The following is a 27,719-nucleotide window of genomic DNA, read 5'->3' as shown; positions in this document are numbered from 1 at the left end:
AACAAAACCTAAACAGTGTATAAATCCAAACAAATTATACAACAACCAAATACTAATTAAAGTATTACAAACCAAGCACTAAATAAACAATGTAATTCAGAAATTACAAAAATAAAACACTAATGTGAAAGATTCTACACTTGCCTCACTCCAAGCCAATGAATCCACCAAGAACATGAGAATACCAAGGACCACGTGAGTCTTCAATACCGGATACTTGTCTAAGGCATGTAAACACTTTCCTAAAGTGATTATTTCCCCCACCACGGTGCTTGGGTTGAAACTGGAAAGTCACTTTGAGATACAATAGACAAACACTACAATCTTTGCACTAAGAATTGTAGTAAGATGATCAAATTCTCAAAATTAACTTAATTGATAGAGGATTTCTAGAAGAGATTGCAAGTTTCTTAGAGAAATTGTGAAGAATAGAGAATAATAGACAATAAAAATCAGAGAGAGCAAAAAACCCGAATCCCCTTCATTCTTTTAATTTCGCAATTAAAAGAACAAACGAATCCGCAACTGCCAGGGCCGCGGGCGCGGCATCCTGTGTAATACCCCTAATTTTTGGATATACTTTCTTAATAACTTAATAATTTCTTCAATTTGGAGACAAAATAAATTTTAAATTTTGGCGACAAAAATCTTTTTAACAAATTAAATATTTTCATATTTCTAAATTAAATGATAATCTTGGTCGATCCACATTTTTTTACTAATTAATAATGTACGTCGTTTTGAACTAAATTATATTATTTTCTGATTTTTATCTTAATAATAATTAATAATCTTAGCCTAATTATCTTATGATTTACAACTAATTTAGATTTTTAATATTATCTAAAATATTTTAAGGATAAACTTGATTTAATTATCATTTTCCTAACTAATAATTAATTTCCGTTGGTTTAAAAAAAAAAAATGTTTGCCGTATGTTTTGGGATGGAATTCCCAACTTTCAAGATTTCTTTGATTTCATCCTTACTCCTCCAACCAAACCAATGATAATCTTATTTTCTTCTCATCTTTTTCACTTGATCCTTTTCACATAAATTAACTTAGGCCAAATTACATCCAAATTCATCTAAAGAACCCAAATTTATCTTGTTTGCATACCAATCCTACACTCTCTTGAACTTTATCTTTTTCACCCTTATTCACCTATAAATAGACCCTTAATCCCCTTCATTCATTCACACCAAAATCAGAAAAAAAATCCTCTTCTCAACCTTCAATCCCACGCCATCCTCTTCCTCTATTTTCTTCTTGTTTGCTCAAACAAACACCGTACCGCAACTACACTACCGATTGTTGGCACCCAAACAACCACCACTACTACCATCTACTTGCCACCATACACCACCTGCTGTCACTGCCGGCCACCTGCTGCACTATCCTTGCAGCCAGCCGCCCCGTAAGCTGCTGCCAGAAGGTCCTACCTTCCTTCACCTTGCCGTACTTGGTTGAACAACAAAACAAAGAAAAACTCCACTTAGTAGTACTACTATTTTAACCTTAAACTTTTCTTTTCCTCCTCCACTCTTATCAATGATGCTATAATTAATTATACTAATTGTAGTACTAACACCACTATTATGATACTAAAATTTTATTTTTGATACTTAAATATACAATTTGCTACAAACAAAACTTGGTTTTATAAAGGTTAATGTTAGGTGGTTCATGCACTAGTAGAGTATTAATTATAGTTTGGGTTTATTTTATTAACCTTATATTAATTAAGGTTATTTTAATTGTGTAGGAGGATTCCATTGATCGTGGTCAAGTGTAGTAGTCGTACCATAATTCGTTCTTGTGATCAAGGTACGTATAGGTGGCTAGGTCCTTGATACAAGTTTTGAATGCGTGTTTTGGTGAATGTTTATAGTTGTTTAAATATTGCGTATGAAAGATTTGTTTAATGATTTTCATAATGTGTTAAAAATAAAATTTTACGACTTAAAAGTTTGATCTTAAAAGTGTTGTTTAATTTAATAAAAAATTGTTTATAAATCACTTGATTACATGTTATTAAATTAAAGAAACTAATTTAAGATTTGCGGCTCATTATGAGCCTGAGTATTGATTACATATTATTTAATTAAAGAGATTTATTTAAAATTTGCAGCTCATTATGGGCCTGAGTATTTAGTATTTTATTGTCGCTCTACCCGGGACTGGTTAAGTAAGACCATGAGCTTTGTATGATCTGGTCTTTCCTCAAGTACAGTTTAACTTGCTTGGGGGGTGTGCACACTTAGGTGAGGAAAATTGATTTTGGAACTTTGTCTGAAATTAGAATTCTATTGATTTGGGAAGTTTTTATTAATGGACGTTACTACTTTTGGAAGACTTAAATTTGGAAAGTCTAATTTTGGAAAAGTGACTTTTGGCAAGTTTGAGTTGGAATAATTATTTCGAAAGCATGTCTGTCTAATAAAAGCATTTATATGCCTTGCACTTATACGTACTTAGCGTTTTTGCTAACCCGTTTTCCTTTTTGTTTTGGTTCGCCCTATTTACCATTATTGGTAAGCAGTTTTGATTTCAGGTGTGAAGTTGATCGTGCGCATACTTGAGTCGGGAGTGGGATCACTTAGTTAGGAGTTTATTCATTCATGAGTTAGACATGTATTATTTGGAGTAGTAATTATTTTTTTTTTCAAACCATATTATGAAGTTATTATATTATTAATAAAATCAGTTATTTTTCCGCTGTCATAATTAGTAGTTAAAAAGCCTTACGTTTTCACGTGGCGGTAATACGCCCAAGTCTACCTCTACGGTATTTTATACGTACAAATATAGTATTTACGTAGAGAGAGATTTGAGGGTGTTACATCTTGTACCGCGGGCGCGGTTGCCTGTGCCGCGGGAGCGGCGGCCATGTCACGGGCGCGGACAGGGTAACCCGCGAGCGCGGCTGCCCATGCCGCGGGCGCGGACAGGGTAAATTTCAATTCACCCTCAGATTCAGGAGATGGTTGGTCGCGCCCTTGCCGCGGGCGCGGCTTTCCGTGGCTTCCCAGCCGCGACCTCTCCTGAATCAGGAGTGGGCGCTCCCAACACACTCTAAATATCTAACAATCCTCCCCTATTTAGAGTGTGAATTTCAAAACTTTCTCCACTTCTATCAATTAAGTCACATCTTATGCATCAATGCCAATGTCCCTTCGGATTGAATTGACACCTAGTACAACACTCTTAACGATGATCATATCCCATGATTTCCATATGGATTGAATCACACGGATATATCCAACCATTTGAAGGTAAAGTACACACAAGACAAATCGAATTAATCATCACTTGACACTTTTAAACAGCCATGTGTCCGTATCTTTCATAAGTTCATCAAAGTTTATATGTCCATCTAGACTTCTTGAAGTGGCTAAACTTCGAACTTATATAGGTAGGTTCTCATATACGTAATAGTGCCCTTGTGACAAGACACCGTCATCTAGAGCTTCTCAACTCTAGAACTCTGAGAACTTTAAATTGATGCTACCTCTCACATCACAAGTAACATAGCAATATGGGTCATTAAACATTGCTAACAAACAACAAAAATGTAATTCAACCACATTGAATCAAAGACTTGATGTTTCTTCAAGCGTTAGATTGGGTTTCACAAATCGGTGTTCTTGGACATAAACCCATTCCATTCAAAGCAAATAAGATGGAATGTCTTGGCATTGTTTTAGTAAAGCAATCTACCAAATTCATTTTTGTAGGAACATAGTCAAGACTTATGACCTCATCATTGATAAGCTCTTTCACTAGGCTATGCCTAAGTGAAATATGCCGAGACTTACCATTATACACTTGACTATATGCCTTTATTAAATCCGAATTAGAATCACAATGGATTGCTACCAGTGACATTGGCTTAGACAATAAAGGCAACTCTAACATGAGATTTCTCAACCACTCAGCTTCCTTACTAGATGAGGCAAGAGCAATAAACTCCACTGCCATAGTGGAATCGGCAATGCAAGTTTGTTTCTTGGAAGACCATGAAATGACACCTCCCCCAAACATGAACACCCAACCACTTACAGAAGAGTCATCCTCTTTGTAAGTGATCCAGCTTGCATCAGAATATCCTTCTAAAACAGAAAGAAATCCACTATAAGACAAACCATAATCCAACTTACCCTTAAGGTACCTCAAGACCCTCCGAACTGCAAACCAATGCTGTGTACCCGGGTTACTAGTAAATCTACTAAGTTTTCCCACAGCCAATGCAATATCTGGTCTTGAACTTATCATGGAATACATCAAGGATCCAATCCAATTGGGAAATTGTTTTCCCCGATAACATTAGGTTCCATGGGGGTGTTCACAAGACACTTGTCAAACATATTAAACCGTTTGATCATCTTCTCAATGTAATGAGATTGACTTAGAATAAGTCTTCCATTGTCCCTAATGATCTTGATGCCCAAAATGACATCCGCCTCCTCCAAATCCTTCATCTGAAAAGATGAGGTTAAGAATTCCTTGGTCAATTCTACTTATTGTAGACTTGTACCAAAGATAAGCATATCATCAACATATAGACAAGTGATGACACCATGACCTTTGTCATCAAATTTGCTATATATACACTTATCAGCTTGATAAGCTTTGAATCCAAAGGACAAAATTGTGTCATCAAATTTCCGATGCCATTGCTTTGGTGCTTGTTTAAGTCCATACAATGACTTAACCAATTTACACACCTTATTTTCTTGTCCTTCCAAAACAAGCCCTTCGGGTTGTTTCATGTACACTTATTCCTCTAGATCTCCATAAAGGAATGCCGTTTTGACATCCATTTGATGAATCACTAGATTATACACCGAAGCCATTGCAATCAATAACCTTATTGAGGTAATTCTTGCAACAGGTGCATAGGTATCGAAATAATCAACACCATGCTTTTGCCTAAAGCCCTGGATAACCAATCTGGCTTTAAATTTCACTATGGAGCCATCCGGCCTCCTTTTCCTAGTGAAAATCCACTTGCAACCAAGAGGTAAATCCTCTGAGACCCAGGTATTATTTCCCATGATGGAATCCATCTTATCATTTATAGCTTCCTTCCAAAATGCACTATCTTGAGAAGATATGGCCTCGCTATAACTCTTTGGGTCACTATCCACATAAAAACAATATGGAGTAGTAGAACTAAGGACATCCCTAGAACCTTCAACTAAATAAATTATAAAGTCATCAAGAGGGTTCCTAGGTTTCCTTTGTCTCTTACTTCTTCTAACATGAGGAGTCTCATCCTCATTATTAGGAGAACATTCATGAGATTCAAGTTGATCATCAAAATCAACAATCTCCTTTCCTTCGGCACTAACCTGTAGATCCTTCGGCATCTCTTGACTCAATAACCGAATGGATCGATGTATAGTCATTTTGTTCTATTACATAGAACCTATAGGTTTTGCTATGCTCAACATAACCTATAAATATGCAATCCAAGCCCCTTTCACCGAGCTTTCTTTTCTTGTTGCCAGGCACTCTTACGATTGCCCTATAACCCCAAACCTTGAGATACTTCAAGTTTGGTTTTCTTTTTTACCAAAGTTCATAAGGAGTAGATTGTTTTCCCTTAGTGGGAACCCGGTTAAGAATGTGACAAGCTGTCAACATTGCTTCACCCCAGAACCCTTCACTCAAACTAGAGTAAGATAACATGGAATTAACCATTTCTTCAAGAGTTCTGTTTTTCCTTTCAACTACACCATTTGATTGTGGTGCATAACCAACTATAGTCTCATGTATTATACCCAAAGATTGGAAACAAGCAGGATCATAATTCTCTCCTCCCTTATTAGTTCTAATTCTCTTAATAAATGATTCTACTTGTAGTTCTACTTCTCTTTTATAAATATCAAACTTTATTAAACCTTCATCTTTGGAATGCAAAAGATACACATAACAAAACCTAGAATAATCATCTATAAACGTAATCATGTATCTTTTGTTCCCCAAAGAAGGAGTATTATGAAAATCACACAAGTCACTATGGATCAGTTCTAAAATATTAGAACTTCTCTCAACTCTTTAAAAGGAGATCTAATGATCTTGTTCAACATACAAGTAGAACATTTATTAGAAGAAATATCACAAGGAGGAGTTAACTCTAGTTTAGACATGAAATTCAACTTATTGGAATTGACATGACTTAATCTAGAATGCCATAAATAAAACAAATTCACACCATTGTCATTACTAATATTTAAACAAACATCATCCATCATTACAAACTTCTCTCTTAACGAGAGTTTAAACAATCCATGAGTTAAATAACAACGTCCAACGAAAGTGCTACCTCTAGTAATAATACATCTATCTGCTTCAAACACTAGTTTATATCCAAGACGATTCAGGGTAGGACCAGATACGAGATTTCTAGAAATCTTCGGAGCATATAATACATCCCTAAGAATGATACCATTGCCCGAACAAAACATTAGCTCAACTTGTCCTCTTCCTTGGACTTTGATGGAAGAGTTGTTCCCCATATAGAGCTCTTCACCATCAACAACCTTGTGAAAGGTTTTGAACCAATGCTTCACCTTGCATACATGCCTTGAAGCCCCGAAATCCATCCACCATGAGTCATCATCATGTACCATAAAAATATTAGGATCCGTTGCATTTAAATCCATACCGGAATTAAATTCAACCTCATGTAAAGGATTACCTTTGACAGATGGCTCCTTGCTATTAGAAGCATGGCCCTCCTTGGATTTCTCCATTTTCTTCTTGAAAATGTAGCATTCCTTCTTGCGGTGTCCAGTTTTACCGCATTCCCAACAAGCAAACTTGTTGTTGTCCTCCTTCTTCTTGGACTTCCCTTTGGAAGAATTAACATTCTTCCTCTTTCTACTAGTTGAAAAGCACTAGATTTACCTTCCTCCACCACATTAATGGTGGAAGTGCTAGGATTCCCATCCTTAGCATTTTCCATGGCCCTAATCCCTTCTTCAACTTGAAGATGTGTAGCCAAATCAGACAAATATATGTCCTCCTTTTTGTGTTTTAATTTATGTTTCACATCTTTCCAACTAGTAGGTAGCTTATCAATGATACTTGAAACAACAAACAGTTCATCAACACTAATTCCATGTTGTTTCAAATTTCCATATATACGTTGTATCTCATGAAATTGATCCATGATGGACCTACTATCAACAAACTTAAAATTATTTAAATTACTTACAAGGAACTTCTTGCTCGAAGCATCCTCCGCCATATATTTGCTCTCCAATGACTCCCATAGCTCCTTAGCAGACTCAACATGTTGATACACATCAAATAAATCATCCTCCATCCCATTGAGAATATGACCCCGACAAATAAAGTCATTATTATCCTATTTTGATTTCTCACGAACATCTTCCATGGTTTCATTCTCATGTTCTACTGGCCTAGGAGTACTAATAACATAAGCAATCTTCAACGAAGTAAGAAGAAAATACATCTTCTTCCAACGTCGAAATTCCACACCATCAAACTTCTTAAGTTTGACAAAATTAGTGGTAAGTTCTTTCACACTAGACATGATTAAATAATCACTTTAGATTGTTAGGTTTTACATCAATTCAACAAAATAAGAATTACTTAAAGATGGTTTAACAAAATCTAAACAGTGTATAATTCCAAACAAATTATACAATAACCACATACTAATTAAAGTATTACAAACCAAGCACTAAATAAACAATGTAATTCAGAAATTACAAAAGTAAAACACTAATGTGAAAGATTCTACACTTGCCTCACTCCAAGCCAATGAATCCAACAAGAACATGAGAATACCAAGGACCACGTGAGTCTTCAATACCGGATACTTGTCTAAGGCGTGTAAACACTTTCCTAAAGTGATTATTTCCCCCACCACGGTGCTTGGGTTGAAACTGGAAAGTCACTTTGAGATACAATAGACAAACACTACAATCTTTGCACTAAGAATTGTATTAAGATGATCAAATTCTCAAATTAACTTAATTGATAGAGGATTTCTAGAAGAGATTGCAAGTTTCTTAGAGAAATTGTGAAGAATAGAGAATAAAAATCAGAGAGAGCAAAAAACCCGAATCCCCTTCATTCTTTTAATTTCGCAATTAAAAGAACAAACGAATCCACAACTGCCAGGGCCGCGGGCGCGGCATCCTGTACCGTGGGCACGGCGGCCCATTCCGCGGGCGCGGACAGGGTGAATTTCAATTCACCTCAGATTCTAGAGATGGCTGGCCGCGCCCTTGCCGCGAGCGCGGCTTTCAGTGGCTTCCAGCCGCGGCCTCTCCTGAATTAGGAGAGGGCTCTCCCAACACACTCTCAATATCTAACATGTAGTAGTTCCGACGATGGAGGGTGCAGCAGCAACAACAAAACTGAAATCAGTGTTGGGTGAAAGCTAGTTGTGACTCCAACAACGAGTGGTAATCGATCTCTTTCATCCATCAACGTCGGCAAGAATTAAGTCTAAGAGCTCCTTGCACAATGCCCAAGGTTATTAATTTCAAGATGAAATAGTCACCCCTACCTTTTGGGGTTGACCAAGCCCTTAATATCACCTTTTACTCCTAGGATTTTCTTTTAATATGGTGCTGTCGATGGTGTTGGTAGACGGTTTAATGGATGAAGCTTGGACATGATGAAGATGGTGGTGTCGGTGGTAGCTTCAATGGAGGAAGCAACTTGGACACCATTGTTAGCGTTATTAACGAAGGTAGGATCTAGGCTTGCGTTTTTGGTGATTAAGTAGCTGACGAAGCACTAGTATGAGCTAGCTTTTATGAGTAAGCACTAAATTGACAAAATATGTTGATCATGAAGATCAACTGGGCGAGCCCATTTTTAAAGGTTGTAAAAGTCATGGGATTTTTTTTTCTTTTTTTTTTGACGGGTATGTCATGGAAAGTTATTAGGAGGGTTTATTTTTTTAAAAAAAAAAAAAAAAAAAAAAAAAAAAAAAAAAAAAAAAAAAAACCCTCATTTTGGAGAGAGTCTAGAATGGCTAAGCTGGGGTTTTCAAGTACTGTTAAAGTTGAGAGAGTGACTCTACAATTATAAATTGTAGGTTATTAGCCATAATATTATGAACTTATTAGACACAAAATAGTATTAATTGTACTTCCTCCAATTGTTAGATGCTTTTCATATCTATACCTAAAAACAACTGTATTAATGAATGAAAGTAGGATAGGGAGGACGAGTAAACCTTTATTGATCATGAACGTAAAGAGGTTTTTGTCCTAAAACACAAGGGTTGAACAAAATGATGAAGAGGAAGTGAGAGAGAACCACAAAATGCCCAGAGATTCAGTTATCAAAATGATTTTCCGCATAAAATCATATTCATCATATTCCAATATGCAATTTCAAGTTGGCTGGTTAGCTAGACAGTGCAGTTCTTCCCATACTAAGTACTAAAGAAGTAAAGATCACATTATGCTTCAGATAGTTACAGCGACACAAAAACACTACAGAAACTGCACAGATTGACCCATATTAAGCCCACAAATCTATATTTACAAGTTGTAAGTAGCCAGTCTAATTATTTACTGGTTGCTGTGTAGACTATCATGCAAAGCAGAAGCATAATCTCCAAACTGCAGGTCAGAAGGCGGATGCAAGGTGAAAACATAGGAAATGGGACTGGATGTTACTAGAGGTTTTTTTGTATTGACAGCATCTGGTACAACTCCAAAAGTAGTTTCATCAAACTGGAAAGACTCCTTAAGAAAGAAGAAGCACTCTGCACCCAACTTCTCCACCTGAGACACCATTAACAGATTATAGTAGTATGTCATATATTCAACATAGACGGAGAAATGATTTGTATTGTGCCTAGAATTATCAACCAAGGAGAACATATAGCATGAACACGGGATAATCATTTCATATTGATCTGAAACAAAAACAATCCATACACTCCCAAATTTCTTAAGATTCTGTCGGTGTGTGATACATCAACCAACTTCCATGGTTCAAACATTTAGTGGTAGGAGAGAGACTGAGGTCAACAAAAGAGGGACATTTGACTTTCTAGGCAGCATCCTTCGGGTACCACTCCTAATAAACCTTGTATATACCTAAGCCTGCTGTTCTGGACAGGCATGGATACAATGTAAGATTAGGAATAACTGGCTAGTGGGCTATCCCTAATTCAAGCATCACGAAGTATCAAAGCTGTCCAACACACATCAAAACATATTCTCGAGCATAAAATTTTGTATGACAGCCTATTAACTAGGTCAGAGTCACAGCAGTTAAACAAATCGAACAAGATATTGAAGGTTTAAGTAATTAACAGCTGTACCTGTAGGCGTGAGAACCTGACATTGTTCATGGTAAGGATGACATGAACTTCAAACAGCATATCAGCTAAAATGCGGATAGCCAAATGCTCAAAAAAGTTATGTATAAGATGCTTTTGGTTTTCCGCGATTTCTTCACAACTATCAAAATTAGGAAACCAGAAGATACGCTTCACTTTGTCCCAAGAAATTGAATTTTCAACTGCTCCAGATTTAAAAATCTCAAAAGGTTGACTTATGCCCCACAAAATTTGAACACCAGACAGAGATGGATCAAATATAGTGGTCTTTGAAAGAGAGGTTGTGGCTATAATCTTTGATGATTCACAATGCTGAGAGAACGTTGATGAAAAAAGCAAGTCTGTGTCATCCAGTAACAATAGACAGCCATCGGAAGATGTGGGAAATAATTTAATAAATGCTGCAGCATCACCAGCCTCATCTTCTGGAATGCATAAACTTGATCCAGCAGACACGAATTGAGCACCATGATCATGAGAAAAGACACATGCGTCACCATTTCGACAACCCTGCGTAAGCACTAAACAATTAAACAAAAGTAGAAACTAGTAGCAGAAGAATGTGTGGAAGACTTTAAAAACGTAAGAATGATAATGAAGAAGGCAGCAAATAGCATAAGGGCAGAGAGGTGTGGCTATCCATTTTCTTTATGCCTGGTCATGATGATCAGGTAAATATCAAGAAAAGAGCTACAAGGGCTAACTATTTCCCATTATTACTAATACTTGTATATATATGTGCACTAGTTGACTCGCTTTATAGTTTATGACTGATGTTTGTGTTCATTTGCAAAGGACTACTAGAGAGGACTAAAAACTGCCAGTTAAATTTCTAAGGATGTTCACCTTGCTCATTGCTCCTGATACAAAAAGAACTAATAACAAAGCAACCTTGTTATCTTTTCTGCTTCTCATCAGTCATTACACACAACAAAAGCAATGGACTTAAAGTTATATCATCAATTCAAAGCACCGATGAGCAATGATACATCATTGAGACATCTGCAAAATGTTGCTTTGTACAGCTATTCATCATCTGATACAAGGCAACACAAACATAAGTGTCGACAGAGACTGATACCTGCAAAGATGCAAAAAATTTGCACACAGGTTTTTTGGCTTGTTGTGAATGGGAGAATAGACAATCACTGCCTCTCTTACAATACCCTTGGACAAAAAACCTACACATTGATACTTCCACGTTAAAATGTGATTCCCTCTCATTAACATACTGGTGAGGGTCTCCAACCAAGGCTTCTGCATGCTGAACTCGGATCTGAGAAGCAAATTTACTAGACAAATGAGATTGCATATAATCAAATATAAGTGGGAGGAGGGGGGGGGGGGGGGGGGAGATGCGACAGATGCTACCTCTTTAATAACAGTTGCAAACTTCTCTGCCATGCTTTGACTTTGAAAGTGGTGAGGGGACACAAATGGTGTAGCAAGGCATTTCTTTGTTTCATCATCCTCAAGAAGAGCATCCAAATCGTCATTTGGCTGACATTCTAAAAGGCACGTATGTCTAAATTCATAAGGATCATAGTAAGAGGGCAAGCCACAAGATGTGGCAAGAAACTTAGGCCTATATTGATGCAACGAGCATAAAATTTCATTGTCTGCATAGAAAAGTGCAGCAAATATTAAACCAGATTGTAATGAAGAGTTTCAACTTCAAGGGGTCTAAAGGAGCATAATAACATACATATTTCAGAAATCTGATGCATCGATGCCTGCAACAGATTATGGAAGCAGCACCATTCTTCTTCGATTTTAGAGAGCAACACATGCGGTGCTTTTATCTCCTCGACATTTAAAAGTTGTTTCAAACGCTGCAACCGTTGCTTATCCTTCATAGCAATTAAAAAGGTAGAAAACAATCATATATAGCAAGAAAACATAAACCCTTGAGTCTAGAGATACGCAGAAGGAACATCACTATTACCTTACATACTCGCTGCCAAAATTGATAAGCACACAGATTTGCCATGCAAACCACCTCTTTCCTTCCAGCCAGAGAAGGATTCTCTCCGTTTACAGCAAAGTAGGAATCAGTATATTCCATAAACTGCAAATGGTAGCTAATACTTAGAAAGACAAATGCATACCAAAATTATGTCAAATATAATTGTTACAGACATACTCCGGATGCCAAATAAATGTATAGATAGTACATGTACCCGAATTTCCTGACCAAAGGGACGAATAATGGGCTGTGGCTGCAAATCCATCAATATGCCAAGTAAAATGCCCTCACGTAACATTCCAGCACCACCTAATCTGAGGATCAGCACAGAAGCATCAAAAGATAAGGAGAAACTGGCGAGCAATCGTCCATAAAAGGTGGGTTCATATCGACCCCTAGGATGAGCTTTGTGAAGGGCCTTTATATGAACTAGTAAGTTCAGTGCATCCTCTATAATCTCAAGATCAGGTGGGTCCAAAGCCTTCTGGGACAAAGCTGGAAATCAAAATCAACATTTAAAACATCTACTTTCAAAGTAAATAAATAAATAAATTATTTATTAGAATGAATAAAAGAGAGAACACAAAACATATTAAAACCGTAGTCAGGCCAGAAGCACACTGTGCTTGAGATATGACGCTATGACTTATAACATGACTAGTAAACGCACTAATGTATCCCAAGGAAAAGTGTGACTGGTTTGATTACCCAACCCAGAGTACTTTGAAGATACGCGCATTTTTCATATGACACCATTAGGGATGTGGGAGACAACTAGCATACTCCAGGGAAAGTATTACTCCAACGAGAAAGAGAGGAAATAGTAGATCCATTTTGATAGAGGGGATTAGGAATGGATAAAAAGAAAGAAAATAACTTGTTTCAATTCCCCATGGTTAGTTCCAATAATGATATGAAATTTTATAGAAAAAGCAATGGAAGTGATGAGAAAGCCCCATCATAAAATTTTCTTTCCCTTCCTCCCAATATTGGGGGAATTTGGAAAGAATAATAAGAAGATTAAAGTATGTCAAAACTCAAAATGAACTTTTTTTCTTTTTCCTTAAAAAAACAAACACAAGGAAACAGAGTTTCTTTCTCTTCCCTTCCCTTCCCTTCCCTTCCCTTGACAATCTGTTTAATATTACACCAAACAAAGTGCTCTGTTAACCAAGCCCAAAAAGAAACAATTTACTTTCTTATAAATTTTTATTTTTTATTTTTTATTTTTCGTGAATGAACAAATACCAGAAAGTACAATAAAATTGTCCTCCCAACAGCTCTGTTGAATTTTTCCCATTGAGTAACTCTAAGTTCCCCTACCACCTTAGCCCACAAAGAAGCTAAATAAGATATCCTATCCGGCTATCCCACAACATATCAGCAGTGAAAAGCAATTCCCTTAAAAAACCAAGCATCCCATTCTAATCACAATATACACAAATACCACCAAATAGCCTTAAAATCATTTCACCACAATATTTTCTTCTCCTTTTCCCTTCCAAAGCCCAAAAGGCAGATTTGCGCACAGATCCAATGAAGTGGCTGGTACTTCCCATGCACAGCAAAGAGCTTCCTCCAAATATTTCTAGCCACCTCACAATGAAAGAAGAAATGTGAGCATGCCCCATTGTAGGCACAGAAAAATATGCACAAATCTGGCATAGTAGCCATCTGTAGTTTTCTTCTTTGGTGCAAATCATTAGTGCTGATTCTCCCCAGCACCAAAGTCCACACAAATGCTCTTACCTAAAGTGGAACTATGGTCATCCAAATAAATCTATATACCAGCAAGAGAGGGGGGGGGGGGGGTACCTCGTTGGCAGTGAAAGGCAGACTGCCAAAAAAAGATTTGCAAGAAAAGGTGCCCATTATATCCCTCAATCACTTCCTAGAATCCATAACCTGCATTACTTGGGGATACAGAACCTCAAAAATCACAGTGAACGCATCTATTTATCTATCTTGAAGATGACTTCATTAATGAGGATCCAAAACATTGCTAGAATGGAATGCGGAAATGGGAGCTTAAGAGACTAATCAGAACATACTGCCTTACAAAATGGTGACAGCAACTAGTGGTAAATGAATTAACCCATGCAAAGAAACTACAGACTTTTGGATTACATCCACATTCTGAAAAGAAAGGCCCATGATCCAAATGAGGCAAATTCAAAATTAAAAAAAAAAATGAAGAGAGCAGCGATAGCAGGGAGGTACCTACCTTTTGGGTCATTAATAAGTTTTGATTCGGCACAGCAAATGAAGAGCACCTGTAGTCTTAGTGATAGCTTGAGAATTGCAGGGGACTCAAATTCTGGCAGCTTATTAAAAAATGATCCTGTAACCAACCTATAAATCTGGCCATCACACGTTCTGCCAGTTCTTCCTTTACGCTGATCAGACTACAGGACAATCCACTGTTCAATTAGACTTCATATGTTTGACTATTTATTAATTTTATATATAATGGTACTATAACAATACCTGAGATTTAGAAACCCAAGCAAGCTCAGATGTATCCATTTTTCGGTTGTCATCCCAGTAAACTTGTAGTGACCGGCAAGAATCAATGACATATGCAACATCAGGAATTGTCACTGATGACTCTGCAATATTGGTAGCTAATATAACCTGCATCATGTGAGTAGTAGCATAAATCAGACAAAAACTCTAAAGTAGCTCAGGATCCAGAACAAAGAGACATGGGCCAGACCATTTGCAAAAGATTCACCTATTGGGCCTAATCTGAGTGTGTTAATTTCTTAATGGTTTTCCATAACATTTCAAAGATTGCCCACAATTCATTAATGAGATGCGATATGCCCGTATGCAAGTCAGAATATATATTGAAAAAATTAAGGACCAATTACAAGGTTTAGAGAAACAAACCAATGAAAACATCATCAATTAAACAGAAGAATGCTTTGTGAGAACAAGGTGACAAAGGGGATAAAGAATAAAGATACATTTTTGAATTTAAAAATACGCTCTTAATCCCACAATGTTACATACTCCCTCTGCTTCCAAAAGATGTTCCCATAACCTGTCTTGAGGTGTTTCTTAATGATTTACCCATTTCTACTTTATCCTTTGTTAGATAAGCCAACTTTACTATCTTACTCCCTTACATCTACAATATATACTCATTATTCACACTCTTTCTTACTTGTTTACCTTATTCTTACACCCTTTCAACCTTTTTACCCTCTCTCTCTCTTAATCTATGCACCTTTTTCTTACACCCACTTAACTCTCTCAGAATCAAGAGTCACCTGTAAATGAGTACGAAAAAAGAAAACGGAGGGAGAATGTTACAAAACAAGCGTGTAAAATCAAAGTGGATTGATAGAGAAAATTTTGCCCCTAATTTGTACTTTCTAGTTAATATATGTGCACACTTAAGAAGGGTAAATTATACTGAGAGAGAGAGAGTTTGATAGTAACCGGGTAAGGTTGCTTACATTTAAGTATTTGACCCCTATATCCCACCTAGAGTGAGAGCAATTTTAAAGGCATAAATAACTTCAATGTTACTGCTTATGCAGTCCAAAAATATTTTATTTTCTATTTTATTTTTATTAAATCATGATAGGGTGATAGTAATCCATGAAAGTACAGCAACAAACAATTACAGATTTCAATTCAGAAGTCTTTATTGACTCCAAGTATTGATTAGTGACTCCATCCTAAATGCTTACAAATTTTTACCCTTACTAGTTATTACTACCTCCGTTTTCCCAAGTCTTACTCACTTTCCGTTTACATCCGTTTTTCTAAGTTTTACTCGCTTTTACTTTATTCCTTATATGACAGCTTTTTAAACATTTTTTATCATCCACAACCCCACTTTGTGGGACCCAATTTTATACTTCCTCCGTTCTAGTAATATTGCTGCAACAATTGGACTTTTGCACTATTCATCATGCTTGTTTGACCACAAATTATGATTTATACGTAAAGTAAACTATAGTCATGTGGGATCTTATTAGATTCGTCTCGAAAAATAGTTTCACAAAATCAACTTTTTATAATTTTTACTATTATATAATTATAGATATTTAACATATAAAATGTGCTTTGAGATGCGTAATTTCATCCTTGTTACAATATTTGTGGAACAGAGGAAGAGTAATATATCTATTACTCTCATCTTTAATACAAACGTATCCACATATATAGTCCCCATTCTTACTTTTCCTTGGTTTGCACAGCTACAATACTCAAAAACACTCAACAAAACAGCAGTAGTTATAGTATAATACAAATGCTGGCATGTATTGCACATGGCTAAATAACTTATTCGTTAGTGTGTAAACTCATAATGACTATTTCTCTAGATTTACACCATAATGACTACACAAAAGTACCAACTTATAATGGCTAACACTTTTTCTTTAGTGTGAACTCATGATGACATTAAATATACAGCGGAGGCACATTTGATTGAAGATAATTTTCAAGGAATAGGGTAGAAATTCCACAAATATCCTTTTGTATGTAAGCTTTAATATCCTCATCATGCCATAGGTTACTCTTTCCTTATTATACGAACAAATTGTAATTTTAAAACTAATTTTAGAAAGTGGAATTATTTTGGGACAATACAAAGAAATATGGCCAATATTTAGGGAGGAAGGGAGTAATAATCAAGGAAACTTTAGAAGTTGACAAATTTACTATAGTTTCGTCTTTGGAAAGGATGAAAAAAGAGAAGAGATACAGAAACATAAGGCTGTAAAGAGTACTAAGTAGGGAGAAAACACTACAAAAATAACCCCTTTCACCTAGAGACCCTTTAGATTTTGTTCTTTACTCATCCATTGCATGTTCCATCTATATCATCACTGTAGTTATAACTTAAAATAGGTCAAATCAGTAATTGATAATTTGATATACCTCGGTGCCAGCACTAATTGTGTCTGCAACACTTATGACGACAAAACAGACCAACAAATTAACCACCAATATAGAAAAGAGAAAATCCAAATGCACCTTACGATGGGACTTTGATATCTTCATAGCCTTCAAAGCTTGGTTTGTATCCACACTGCTGTGTAAAATATGGACCTTGAAATCTGAACTGAAGGGTTTTAAGAGGTACCATTGCTGCTCTAAGGAATAGTATGTTGGAAGGAAAACCAAAATACTCTTTTCAATGTCTGGCTCACTTGTATGTATGTACAAGACAAGTTTATGAATAAGATTGTGCACATCACGTTTGATATCAGCCTTAGCCATGGATGGGGCTGTACCGCAACAGTATTTCACAGACAATGAGTCTGAAGACTCTGAACTCTCATCAAGAAGTTCAGCAACCTGCCATCAAACAGAAGTCAGTAATATAATACTTCTTATTGAAAGAAGAGAATCTGATAAATCATGAAAAAATAAAAAAAATTTAAAAAAAAAAAACAACCTTATTTGCATCAGTTAGCTCAGTATATATAGACTCAATCAGTATAAAGATAAAGAAATTTTAAAAAGTAACAGAAAAGTTTCCTTATAAACAGCACCCTTCAGGAAACCAAAAAAAAAAAAAAAAAACCAATATGAAAATTCATATATAAGCTAAACAGGACGTTAAACTAATATCAAACACCAAAATTAGGAAACGCAGGCAATTCTACGTAATTCCTCCTAATATATGTTAAAACATTTAGGTAAAATGCAGTTTCTATCAGATACTCCCAAAAACAAGTTCCCCAAAAGTGTTTCCGGTAGCTGTGTTAGCTTTCAGTAAATCAGGTACTAAGAAGTAAGAACATGTAAATACTTGAAGATGCCTTCAAATAGTTTGGTAGTTAAGCCCTACGTGCCCTTAAGTGCACTGTTAAAATTCTCACATCAACTAAGTGAGAAATCAAAATGCCCTAGAAAGTAAAAATAACAATAACAATAACAATAACAATAACAATAACAAAATAATAACAATAACAATAACAACAACAATAGTAATAATAATAATAGTAAAATTAATATAACTAAGAAACATAGAAAAAACTGCACTAACAAGTAAGCTTCAACGAATACCAAAACAAGATCCAAGAGAAAAGAAATGGATGTTTACCTGTTCAAGATAAAGGACCTTCCGCTGAAAATTGATGTGCTGACTAGAACTGGGAATAGCAAGGACTTCCACTCGCTCATCCCTGCCAAGATCCTTAAAGTAATCCCGGTATCTCGAAATATCAGCAGTTGCAGACATCAACACCAGCCTATACAAAATTTGATTTCTATCAGGCAGCTAAAAGCAAAAGCTGCATGAAAGTCTCAACTATGTGCTAGAAATCATAGCACAAAAATCAAATATAGTTTCTTAGATACAGAAATCTTTTAGCATATACTTCCTCCAATAGCTATGCTGTAAGTTTAGATAAAATGTAGCACTTGTCACCATAAGCAATGAGAGTATGAAATCAGACAGTGAAGATTGAAGAAAACCAACATGCACTTAACAGCATGTTTGTTAGTTTCCCTCAGGTGCTATGTCAACTTTCTAAGTAAGCTCAAATTACGATTATAATCATTATTATAATTGTAAAATGAAAAAGCACTTTATCTTCCACGACTTCTAACATGGATCAAGGCAAGTCGCTCAGATGACTAAGACATGGGAGCTATGAACACTTGCAGCCAGGGGTAAAGATGGATAGAAGGAAGGAACAATAAATTGAAGCAAACAGATATATGAATAAGGAAAACCTTATATCTTTGTTTCTAAGAAGAAACTGTTTCACACAGACAAGAACAAGATCAGATTCTACTGATCTCTCGTGCACTTCATCTAGTATGATAGCCTTGTACTTGAGCGCAAGTATCCCCTTTTCTCTTATTTCCTCCAGCAGTACACCAGCAGTTTTAAAGATGATTTTTGAGCTGCATTGATACAAGTTAATTTTAGCAAAGATGCCACTTCAAAAATAGAAAACTGCCCCGTGGTTTTCTCCACGGGATACAATAAATCAGTCAAAAATACAAATGCAGAGTATTATACACAGAGCTACATGCAAAATTGCATATACATACCATATAAGGAACCCTAACTAGACAAAATGTATACAAAGAGACAACTTTAATTCTGAAGTTCATGTTAACTAGTAGAATACAAGAGAGGATGGGTGTCTTTTATGACAAAAACCCATTACATGAGTCAAGGCACTGGAATATGAGTAAGCTACAGAAACATTCAAACATAGTAGAATAGAGATGCTGTCTTTTTCAAAAAATAATAGTTGGGAACAGATGTTCAGAAAAGTGTGTGCCAATACCTGGATGACATGACCTTAGAGTGCCCAATGTGATATCCAACCTCGCCTCCCACTTCACATTGAACAACACTTGCAACCATTTTAGCAACAGCTACAACAGCAAACCTCCGAGGCTGTGTACAAATAACTGGGGTTATGTTTGCTTCACGGAGAAACAGCGGAACCTGTGAGCTTTTCCCTTCAACACCCAATTAAACACGTTGTCAGCATACGTTAAAAGTAATAACAATCTTAAAATAATTAAAACTTTAACACATTAAATAAGATAACGAGAAAATCTTGTTTTAACCCTGAAAGGTATAAAACAATCCAAACCCAAATAGTCATAAGGTGGAATCTTATATAGCTACGGCCAACGATGGTTGTTGTGTTACACGCATTGGAATGATACTTCAAATGCCTGTGATAACACCTTAGGAGGCAGTGGTAGTAGAGACATGCAAAATTGTTACCCTTTTTTTTTTTCTTTTTTTTTTTTGAGGGCAAATTTGTTACCTTATGAGATGAACATATTTATCCATTATGCCATAACATCGTACCCTTTAAAAAAATGTTCTAGGTACCTTAGTAAGGAAATTTATTACTTATTTTCATTAGATACACACCAACTCAAATCAAACAACACTAAAATGAATCTAAAAAGACCCATTTGATATGTATTTTCTCATTTATTAGTGTATAAATAAGGTCAAAGTACAATTTTTAAAAAAATCATTTTACTACCATCCTCTTCCTTCACCTTCAATAATCCTGGTATAATCTAAGTATCTAACTACATCACCCAGGCCTAAAATTGAAATATCAAAATAAATAAAACACTAGACATTATAATCCAAAATTAAATGGAACATTCACAAGGTCCCTCCCTATAGAATTAACACTCCCTCTTTTTTCTTTTTCTTTTTCTTTTTTTCTTTTTTTTTTTTCTTTGTGTGGGTGTGTGTGCTTTTTGTACATTTTCCATCGTAATATTGTAAATAAAATATCTCAATAATACATACTTCCTCCGTTTCTTTTTAGTTGACACGTTTGACAATGCATAACTTCAACCATTAATATCTTTAATTACCGATAAACAAAAATTATAAAAAGTTGATATTAAAAATATATAGTGACGAATCTAACAAGATCCCACATGACTATAGTTTTCATTACTTATAACCACAAAACCCGGTCAAAGGGGAGTGAGTAAATAGTGCTAAAATAAAAAAGTATCAACTAAAAAACACGGAGGTAGTATTACAAAAAATTAGAAAAAGATTTATATGAAAACTAAAATCAAGATGAATCTAACAGGTTCCACAAAGACTGTGTTTTGAAATTAATAAAAAAAAATAAAAAACTCATTAAATCCGGAATATCCATTTTCCATGAAATCTTAAGAGATTCAAAGTTTCTAAATGTGACAAATAAAAACCAAATGAAGGAAAAGTCATATTACTACTTCAAATTACACTATCAACAACTAATTCCTTCCAGAGCTAATTGTCACATTACTAGTTCAGGTCACACCATAAACACGACAACTAATTCCTTCCCGGTATTGTCACGTTATTAGTTCAAATTACACTAGCAACAACAACAACTACAGCCATCACATTATTAACCAACAAGACAACTTCTCGCCAAAAATTGCTACTTGATCAAAGAAAAATTCAAAAAAATAGGAAACTCATGCTTGATTTTATCGAACACATTATGAACAATGTAGAAATTGAGAAGAAAAAAGTAAAAAATTTATACCACAACCAGTTTCGCCGACGATGAGAGTAACTCGATTCTCCATAATTTTGTCAACAATTTTGTCCTTCATAGCCGTAATCGGAAGAGAAGCGAATTTCTCAGCAGAAAACGGAGAAGGATACGACGAACTGCACGACGAAGACGACGGCGATGACGGCGACTCCATTGAAACTCCGGCGAATTTAGGAGAGAGAAAATGACTCAAAAATAAAAAATCAAAAATCAAAGACCAAAAACACTCTTTTTGCTTTAGAAGTCGTCTTTGTTAATTGTGAATTTGTGATAGTATTATAGTGTATGAACTGCTAATGCTGCTGCGCCCTTTTTTTGCTTTTAGTCTCTCGCGCTTTGAGAGAGTGATTCGGTGTGACGCGGGTGTAAGGGAGTGATGATGTGTGATGGGGTTTGATTTGATAGAGTGGGTTTAGGGGGTGGGATTGTGTACGTGGAGTGATCAGAGAGAGGGTGTAGGGAGGTATGGTGTAGTGGTGGTGTAGGGGAGAGAATTCTCTTGCAAGTAGGGGGAAAAATTAAGGATCCCATTTACTTGAAGTGAGAATCGAACCTCTGTTCACTAGGGTGGAAGGAAGGCGTCCAACCACTAGGCCAACCTTAATTCTCTATACAGTCCTAGTTGTTGAAGGTGGGTAGACTCTTGAAATGGGATTGTGGAGAATCGTACGTACAGTTGCCGGTTGGATCTTGTAGTACGCGATGTCATTTGGAATAAAATACGAGTAGGTGGGATCTAAAAACTATGAAAATTAAAGTTTGATCAGAGTCTTATACTTCATACAAGTATAACTGTATAAGATATAATCAGGAAAAAGCAATACTCCTACTAAATAACAATTTTACTCTCTTACTTATCCATATCTTCATATCACAATTTTACTTTCTCATAAATATGCTAAGGACATATAATTTCTCGATTACTCCGCTCCAAATTACTTCCTCCGTTTCTTTTTAGTTGACACATTTCTTTAATCACGTTAGCCAATGCACAAATTCAACTATTAATATCTTTAATTAATTACCGATAAGCAAAAATTGTGAAAAGTTGATATTGTGAAACTATATATCGTCACGAATCTAACAAGATCTCACATGACTATATTTTTCATTACATATAAATCACAAAACACGCTCAAAGACAAATGTGTGAATAGTGCTAAAATCAAAACGTGTCAACGAAAAAAACGGAGGTAGTATTTGACATATTTTTTTATTCACATTTGACAATGCTTGCAATCGTGAATATTAATTGACAATACTGTCAATACTACCAAAAATACAAATCTAGAGAAATAAATCCAAATCTTGTGTGACAATATTTTTCTTATACATTAATCACAAAAGCTAGTCAAATCCGAGTTTGTGAATAGCGATAAAAGTCAAATCATATCAACTAATTTGGCACATGAGAAGTATATACGAAATATTTAGAATATCTAATATGATTAATATACTATTGCGTTTGCCCTTATCTACTCTAATACAAGTATATAACTTTAATTTGAAATTTATTTGGGAATGTAAACAAAACAGAACTTTTTTTTAAACCAAGGAAAAAGAACTTTTTTTGTGTTCCACCCGGTTAATCCTTTGGGTTAATTCGGATTCGGGAATCAGTTTTGAATAATTAAGTTTCAGTCCCCTCCCAATTGTTGTTGTGAAGGATCGAACCTTATTAACATTATAGATATGATCGAACAAACTAGCAAATGACAATAAGCAAAGCATCCATTGAGGGATGTATTAGCCATTATAAAGGTCATGCCTCATTCGAAAATAAGATACAAATCTTAAACTATATATCATGATATTGATTATTGTAAGTAATCAATGAGAATTGGACCTCTAACCATTGTTAAATTATATGATTTATTTACACTTGACCATTAAGGTATTGTTTGGTTGCACTTGATTTCCAATCAAATTTCCCATGAATTTTGTTTCGGCCATGTTGTTTGGTTGTCATTGTAAAGTAAAAATGGAGGGAATCACAATTTATGGGAATTTCTATTTCCCATAAAACATGGGAATTTATTTACCCATCCCACCATTAGTCATTCACAATTCCTATGGTTTACAAATTCCCACATGACAACCAAACACATTTATTTAAGGGATTATTTGGCCTCGTTTTTTTATTTCAGTTTTCAATTTTTTTTAAAACAAAAAACCAAAAACAGGAAACAAGAAAAAGGTGTTTCCACTTTTTTGTTGTCAGTTTTCAAAAGTATCATGATTTTAATAAGTTTGACTAATTTTTGATTCATTATATGATATATGTCATATGATTTTGAAAAACAAAAAACCAAAAAACCAAAAAACAGAAAACTACAGCAATGCCAAACGAACCCTAATTAATTTCTAGGAATTTCATAAGAGAAATAATTTCCCATATATTAGAATTTTCCATAGAAATTTATTTCCTACGCCAACCAAACAAACCCTAAGTCATGTTTAATATAGTCATACAATTACAGTAGGTTATTTATTTCCTTAAATTAATTTGAATCCCAATCATTTTTGGGCCATATGTGTCACCTCCACTAATTTATTATTATCTATCGTTTTTCTTTTACGCTTATGTATACGTTAAACTACTACTCATATGAAGGGTGTTGTTTGTTATCTTGGCATTTTATCAGACCTATGTTTCCTTATAAGGTTTTATTACTTTAAAAGGCAAAAGCTAATGAGCACCTCCTGAGGCGTTAAATAAGAGAACTAAAAGTGAAAATATATAAGTAAAATTAACATTAATTACACCGATCGACGCGTGATTTTCTCATGCATTTATAACTTAATTCTATTTAAAGTAATATATTAATTAGTTATCTAGCACCCCGTGACGCTTGTTAGAAAGATCCATTTTGAAAATATATTAATAAAGTTATTAAAGGAATAATTTTGATAGACATAGTTTTCATTTAGATAAATTCTTAAATGCAAATATATGGCCTTTCATGCAAGGTGTTCAATATTTTGAAAAAAGTATATCTCACCCAAGTAATGAGTTTAAATACAAAAACTAGGCTTTTGGCTCGTACAACTTATAGGCTTATTATTGGTGTTTATTTCGGTTTGTGTGCTTTTGAATATTGAGTGTTATGTGTATTTGGAAAGGATAAATGGGGTAAGACACTTTGCTAAATGTAGTGTATTTAGTTATTACATATTAGCATGGAAACATGGGTGATTATTGGTCATTATAGATGGAATGTGTAACCGGAAACATGATTAAAGAAATTGAATTTTTGGAAATTTAATTCAGAATGAGACTTAAAAAAAAGTGGAGGGGCTAAAATTAAAGAGAGTGAAGGAAAGGTTGAATTGAAGAGGGGAGATTAAGTACAATTGGTTTGAATTATTGTGAGTTTTCTAAAAAATTAAAAATGTAATGAGACACAAGCACATAGTAGTATAATTAGGTATACCTCTATTTGTTGCCACTTTTAACCCTAAGAAGCCAACTATAACTAGTTCAGTCTCCCATGCAAGCAGCTTAGGATCTTTAATCTCTGTGAGATCATCCCATATAGAGATAGTCATTGGCATTATAGTGCTGCAAATTTAAATAAAGCATTGTGAGATGAAAAATTTAGTGTAAGTAATTGATGTAATGTTTTAAATTGGAGTATTATTATTACAAAACTTGTACTGACATGTGGTCTATCACACTTTATGTCTCGAACTGGATGTTCAATGCCCTGCTCACTTGTTATTATTCTTATATCACTGATAAAGAGCACCAGACCTAGGATATCTGTGTTTATCATGTGCAATAACTTAGTTACCAAAACACTTTCTAAACTTATTATAGAGATATTTTGAAATAAAAAAACCACAAAATTTAGAGATATATATATATATATATGCGATCATATGAGACCACAAACCTTATGTGAGAACCCTATTATATGTGAGGACGGATCAATTACATCCAACGGCCACAATTAATTCCGGTCAAACAAAACTCCTGCGTTTTTTCTCTCTCCTCCTTCCTCTTTCATGCGTTATTTTCTCTCTCCTCATTCAATTTCTCTGTTTTCTACTCTCTTTCTCTCTGCTATTCTCTATGATTTTTCATCACTACTTCTTCAATCTTCATCAATTCTTCGTCAAGGTGAGTTATTGTTTATATTTTCGTGTTTTTAAATTACTTTTAGGTCACATTCAGTTACATTCATTGTTGATTTTCGTTTGATTTTCGCTGATTTCAGCTCACATTGTTTATTAATTTGTGTCGATTATGTTTTACTTTTTTTTTTCGTTGCTTTTAGTTTTATTTTCGTTTTTTTTAGTAGTTATCAAGTTTATTTTAGTTTTATTTTGCCTTATTTTCGTTATTTTCCAGTTTTTTCATTCTTTTGAAACCTAGAAATCATTGATAATTTGTGCTATTTTGTTGATTTTAGCTTGATTTTAGGTATTTTAATTTGATTTTTCAGTTTATTTTAGTTCTCAATTATGTTTTATTTTTTGGTTTTATCTTATTTTTTGTTTGATTTTAGCTTTATTTGAGTAATTATTAGTTGATTTTAGTTTTAATTTTGCTTCATTTGAGTAATTATCTTACATTTTCTTTGTTTTTTTTGGAGACCTAGAAGTAATTGCTATGGATTCTGCAAATGCAAATGTTGTTGAATCATCCCTAATTGTTCTTCAAGAAAATACAATGTATGTGTTTCTGCTCATTTAATTTTATTTTTTCATTTTATTTTTATTTGCTCATTTTATGTTTGTTGTTCAATAAAATACTTAGTGTTTAGTTTTATTTTTTATATTTTGTTGCATTTTTTTTTTTTGCTGAATTCCATATATTTTTTGCTACTGGAAGTATGATATTCAGTTTTGTTGGCTGTGATAGCTTGGCTGGACAGTAGGAATGAAATGAGTGTTTGGTTTTACTCAATGCTGTTATAAGGTTGGCATTTGTTAATATTGGGTTCCCATTAGTACATGATTCCGAGACCAAGCAATTAGATGAGGCTAATGAATTGCGGTTGATACTAATTATCCACAGTGAGTTTGATACATTGGCTGGACACCAGGAAGACGGGAATGTAAATTAGCTATGTAAGATAATAAGTTTGCTGCCAAATTTCTGTTCCTGCCTGTGTGATTGCTACTTTTCTAAGATTGAAAGGGATGTATGAGTCTAGTGTAGAGATATTGCAATGTTGGATAGCTATGTGACATTGCCACACAATGAATATTATATTGCTTATTTGGAGGAAAAAAAAAACATATTTAGAGATAGAGTTCTTTTAATATGGTAATTGTATAAAGATTTCCTAGCAAAATTGCATACAAATCCATTACCATTCCCACTATATAGGACCGTTTACCAAACATGGTTTAAGTAATATTCTTAAGTAATAGAAATAGGCTGTGGTGTAAGGTTGGAGGGTGGGAGGAGGGGGATTTAAGTTCACATCTTATTATCGTACTTTTGTTTATTTACCTCATTGGATATCCATGGGATCACTTCCATCACAATCAACAAATAGATGACTGGATGTGAATTTCTGTCTAAGATTGGGTTGGGGCTATGGGGGTGGGATGGATGCTCAGGTAGAGACAAGTGGTCTAGAGATGTTATGATTCTCGTCGAGTAATTGGCTGAAGCAGCCTGGTTCATTTCCATTTGCAAGGGTGTGTTCACACTTGTTGTAGGAGCTCTGTGGAGCAGTGGCTGAAAATAAGATTAAGGGGAAAAGCAAAAGTTATTGTAAATTGCTAACCATCTAACATTACTTTTTGATGTTCATAAGAATTAAGGGTCACTATGAAATGCATAGCATCTGCGACTATTTTGAAGGACGATGTAATATTATTGCATATTACTCGGTATGAATTGTAGGCTGATGTTTAGAGATATTTTGAAATAAAAAAACCACAAAATTTTATGTAGTTGCTTCTCATAGATTCATATAATTTGGCATTCATTGGACTAAGATTCAGTTTCATCTCTTATTAAATTCAGTGAGCAATTAATGTACTCCTTCCTCAGTGCTCTTTGGAGTTTGTGGGTTCACTTTATAATGAAATGAAGCATAGGCTGTTTGCTATAATTTATGTTCATGCATAAGCAGCAAATTGCTTTGCTTGAATTATTAAGCACAACTCACTTTACAGAAATTTGGTTTACTAACTGTTATTTTTGGATAGATTTTAAGTGAATGTAGACACAGTGATTTTCTATGCAAATAATTATTCATTTTTTTTTTAATTTTGTATGAGCAGGACATCTGTTGAAACAGATTTTACTACTAATGGTGGTGGTGATCAAGATACAATAGGGGCAGCACAATTAGGTTAGTAGCCTTTCATGCAAGGGAAACCAAATAACAACCCTTGCTTGAGGTTTCTGGTTTTG

The 27,719-nt window shown here is 34.9% G+C and overlaps 1 protein-coding gene and 1 long non-coding RNA gene across 2 annotated transcripts; one reads left to right on the top strand and one right to left on the bottom strand.

Annotated features, from left to right (window-relative positions):
- Nucleotides 1-773: 773 nt before the first annotated feature.
- LOC110739190 lies at nt 774-2,882 on the top strand. The gene is made up of 3 exons (XR_002514749.1): nt 774-1,501; nt 1,766-1,827; nt 2,543-2,882. It is a non-coding gene; the product is annotated as an uncharacterized LOC110739190 (long non-coding RNA).
- A 6,331-nt stretch (nt 2,883-9,213) lies between these two features.
- On the bottom strand, nt 9,214-21,673 carry LOC110739243 (DExH-box ATP-dependent RNA helicase DExH8-like). Its single transcript, XM_021919705.1, has 14 exons — nt 21,329-21,673; nt 19,586-19,763; nt 19,020-19,193; nt 18,385-18,532; nt 17,310-17,633; nt 14,802-14,948; nt 14,539-14,719; nt 12,529-12,809; nt 12,294-12,416; nt 12,054-12,198; nt 11,720-11,967; nt 11,430-11,624; nt 10,331-10,858; nt 9,214-9,785 (listed from the first exon to the last, which is right to left on the bottom strand). Exons 1-14 carry the CDS (start codon nt 21,492-21,494, stop codon nt 9,570-9,572), a joined length of 3,054 nt encoding a protein of 1,017 aa, XP_021775397.1. The 5' UTR covers nt 21,495-21,673; the 3' UTR covers nt 9,214-9,569.
- Between the last annotated feature and the right edge of the window lie 6,046 nt (nt 21,674-27,719).

Source organism: Chenopodium quinoa, unplaced genomic scaffold, assembly GCF_001683475.1.
Source record: "Chenopodium quinoa cultivar QQ74 unplaced genomic scaffold, ASM168347v1, whole genome shotgun sequence".
NCBI classification, from domain to species: Eukaryota; Viridiplantae; Streptophyta; class Magnoliopsida; order Caryophyllales; family Amaranthaceae; genus Chenopodium; species Chenopodium quinoa.
The sequence above is the reverse complement of the archived record's forward strand: the minus strand, read 5'-3'. Positions and strand labels throughout refer to the sequence as shown.

Excerpts from the sequence above, each read along its gene's own strand:
- LOC110739243 (XM_021919705.1), bottom strand. The coding sequence starts at position 21,494 with ATGGAGTCGCCGTCATCGCCGTCGTCTTCGTCGTGCAGTTCGTCGTAT. Across the intron at positions 19,194-19,585 it reads TCTAAGGTCATGTCATCCAG|CTCAAAAATCATCTTTAAAA; the intron begins GTATTGGCACAC and ends GTATCAATGCAG. Across the intron at positions 9,786-10,330 it reads TCAGGTTCTCACGCCTACAG|GTGGAGAAGTTGGGTGCAGA; the intron begins GTACAGCTGTTA and ends ATGGTGTCTCAG.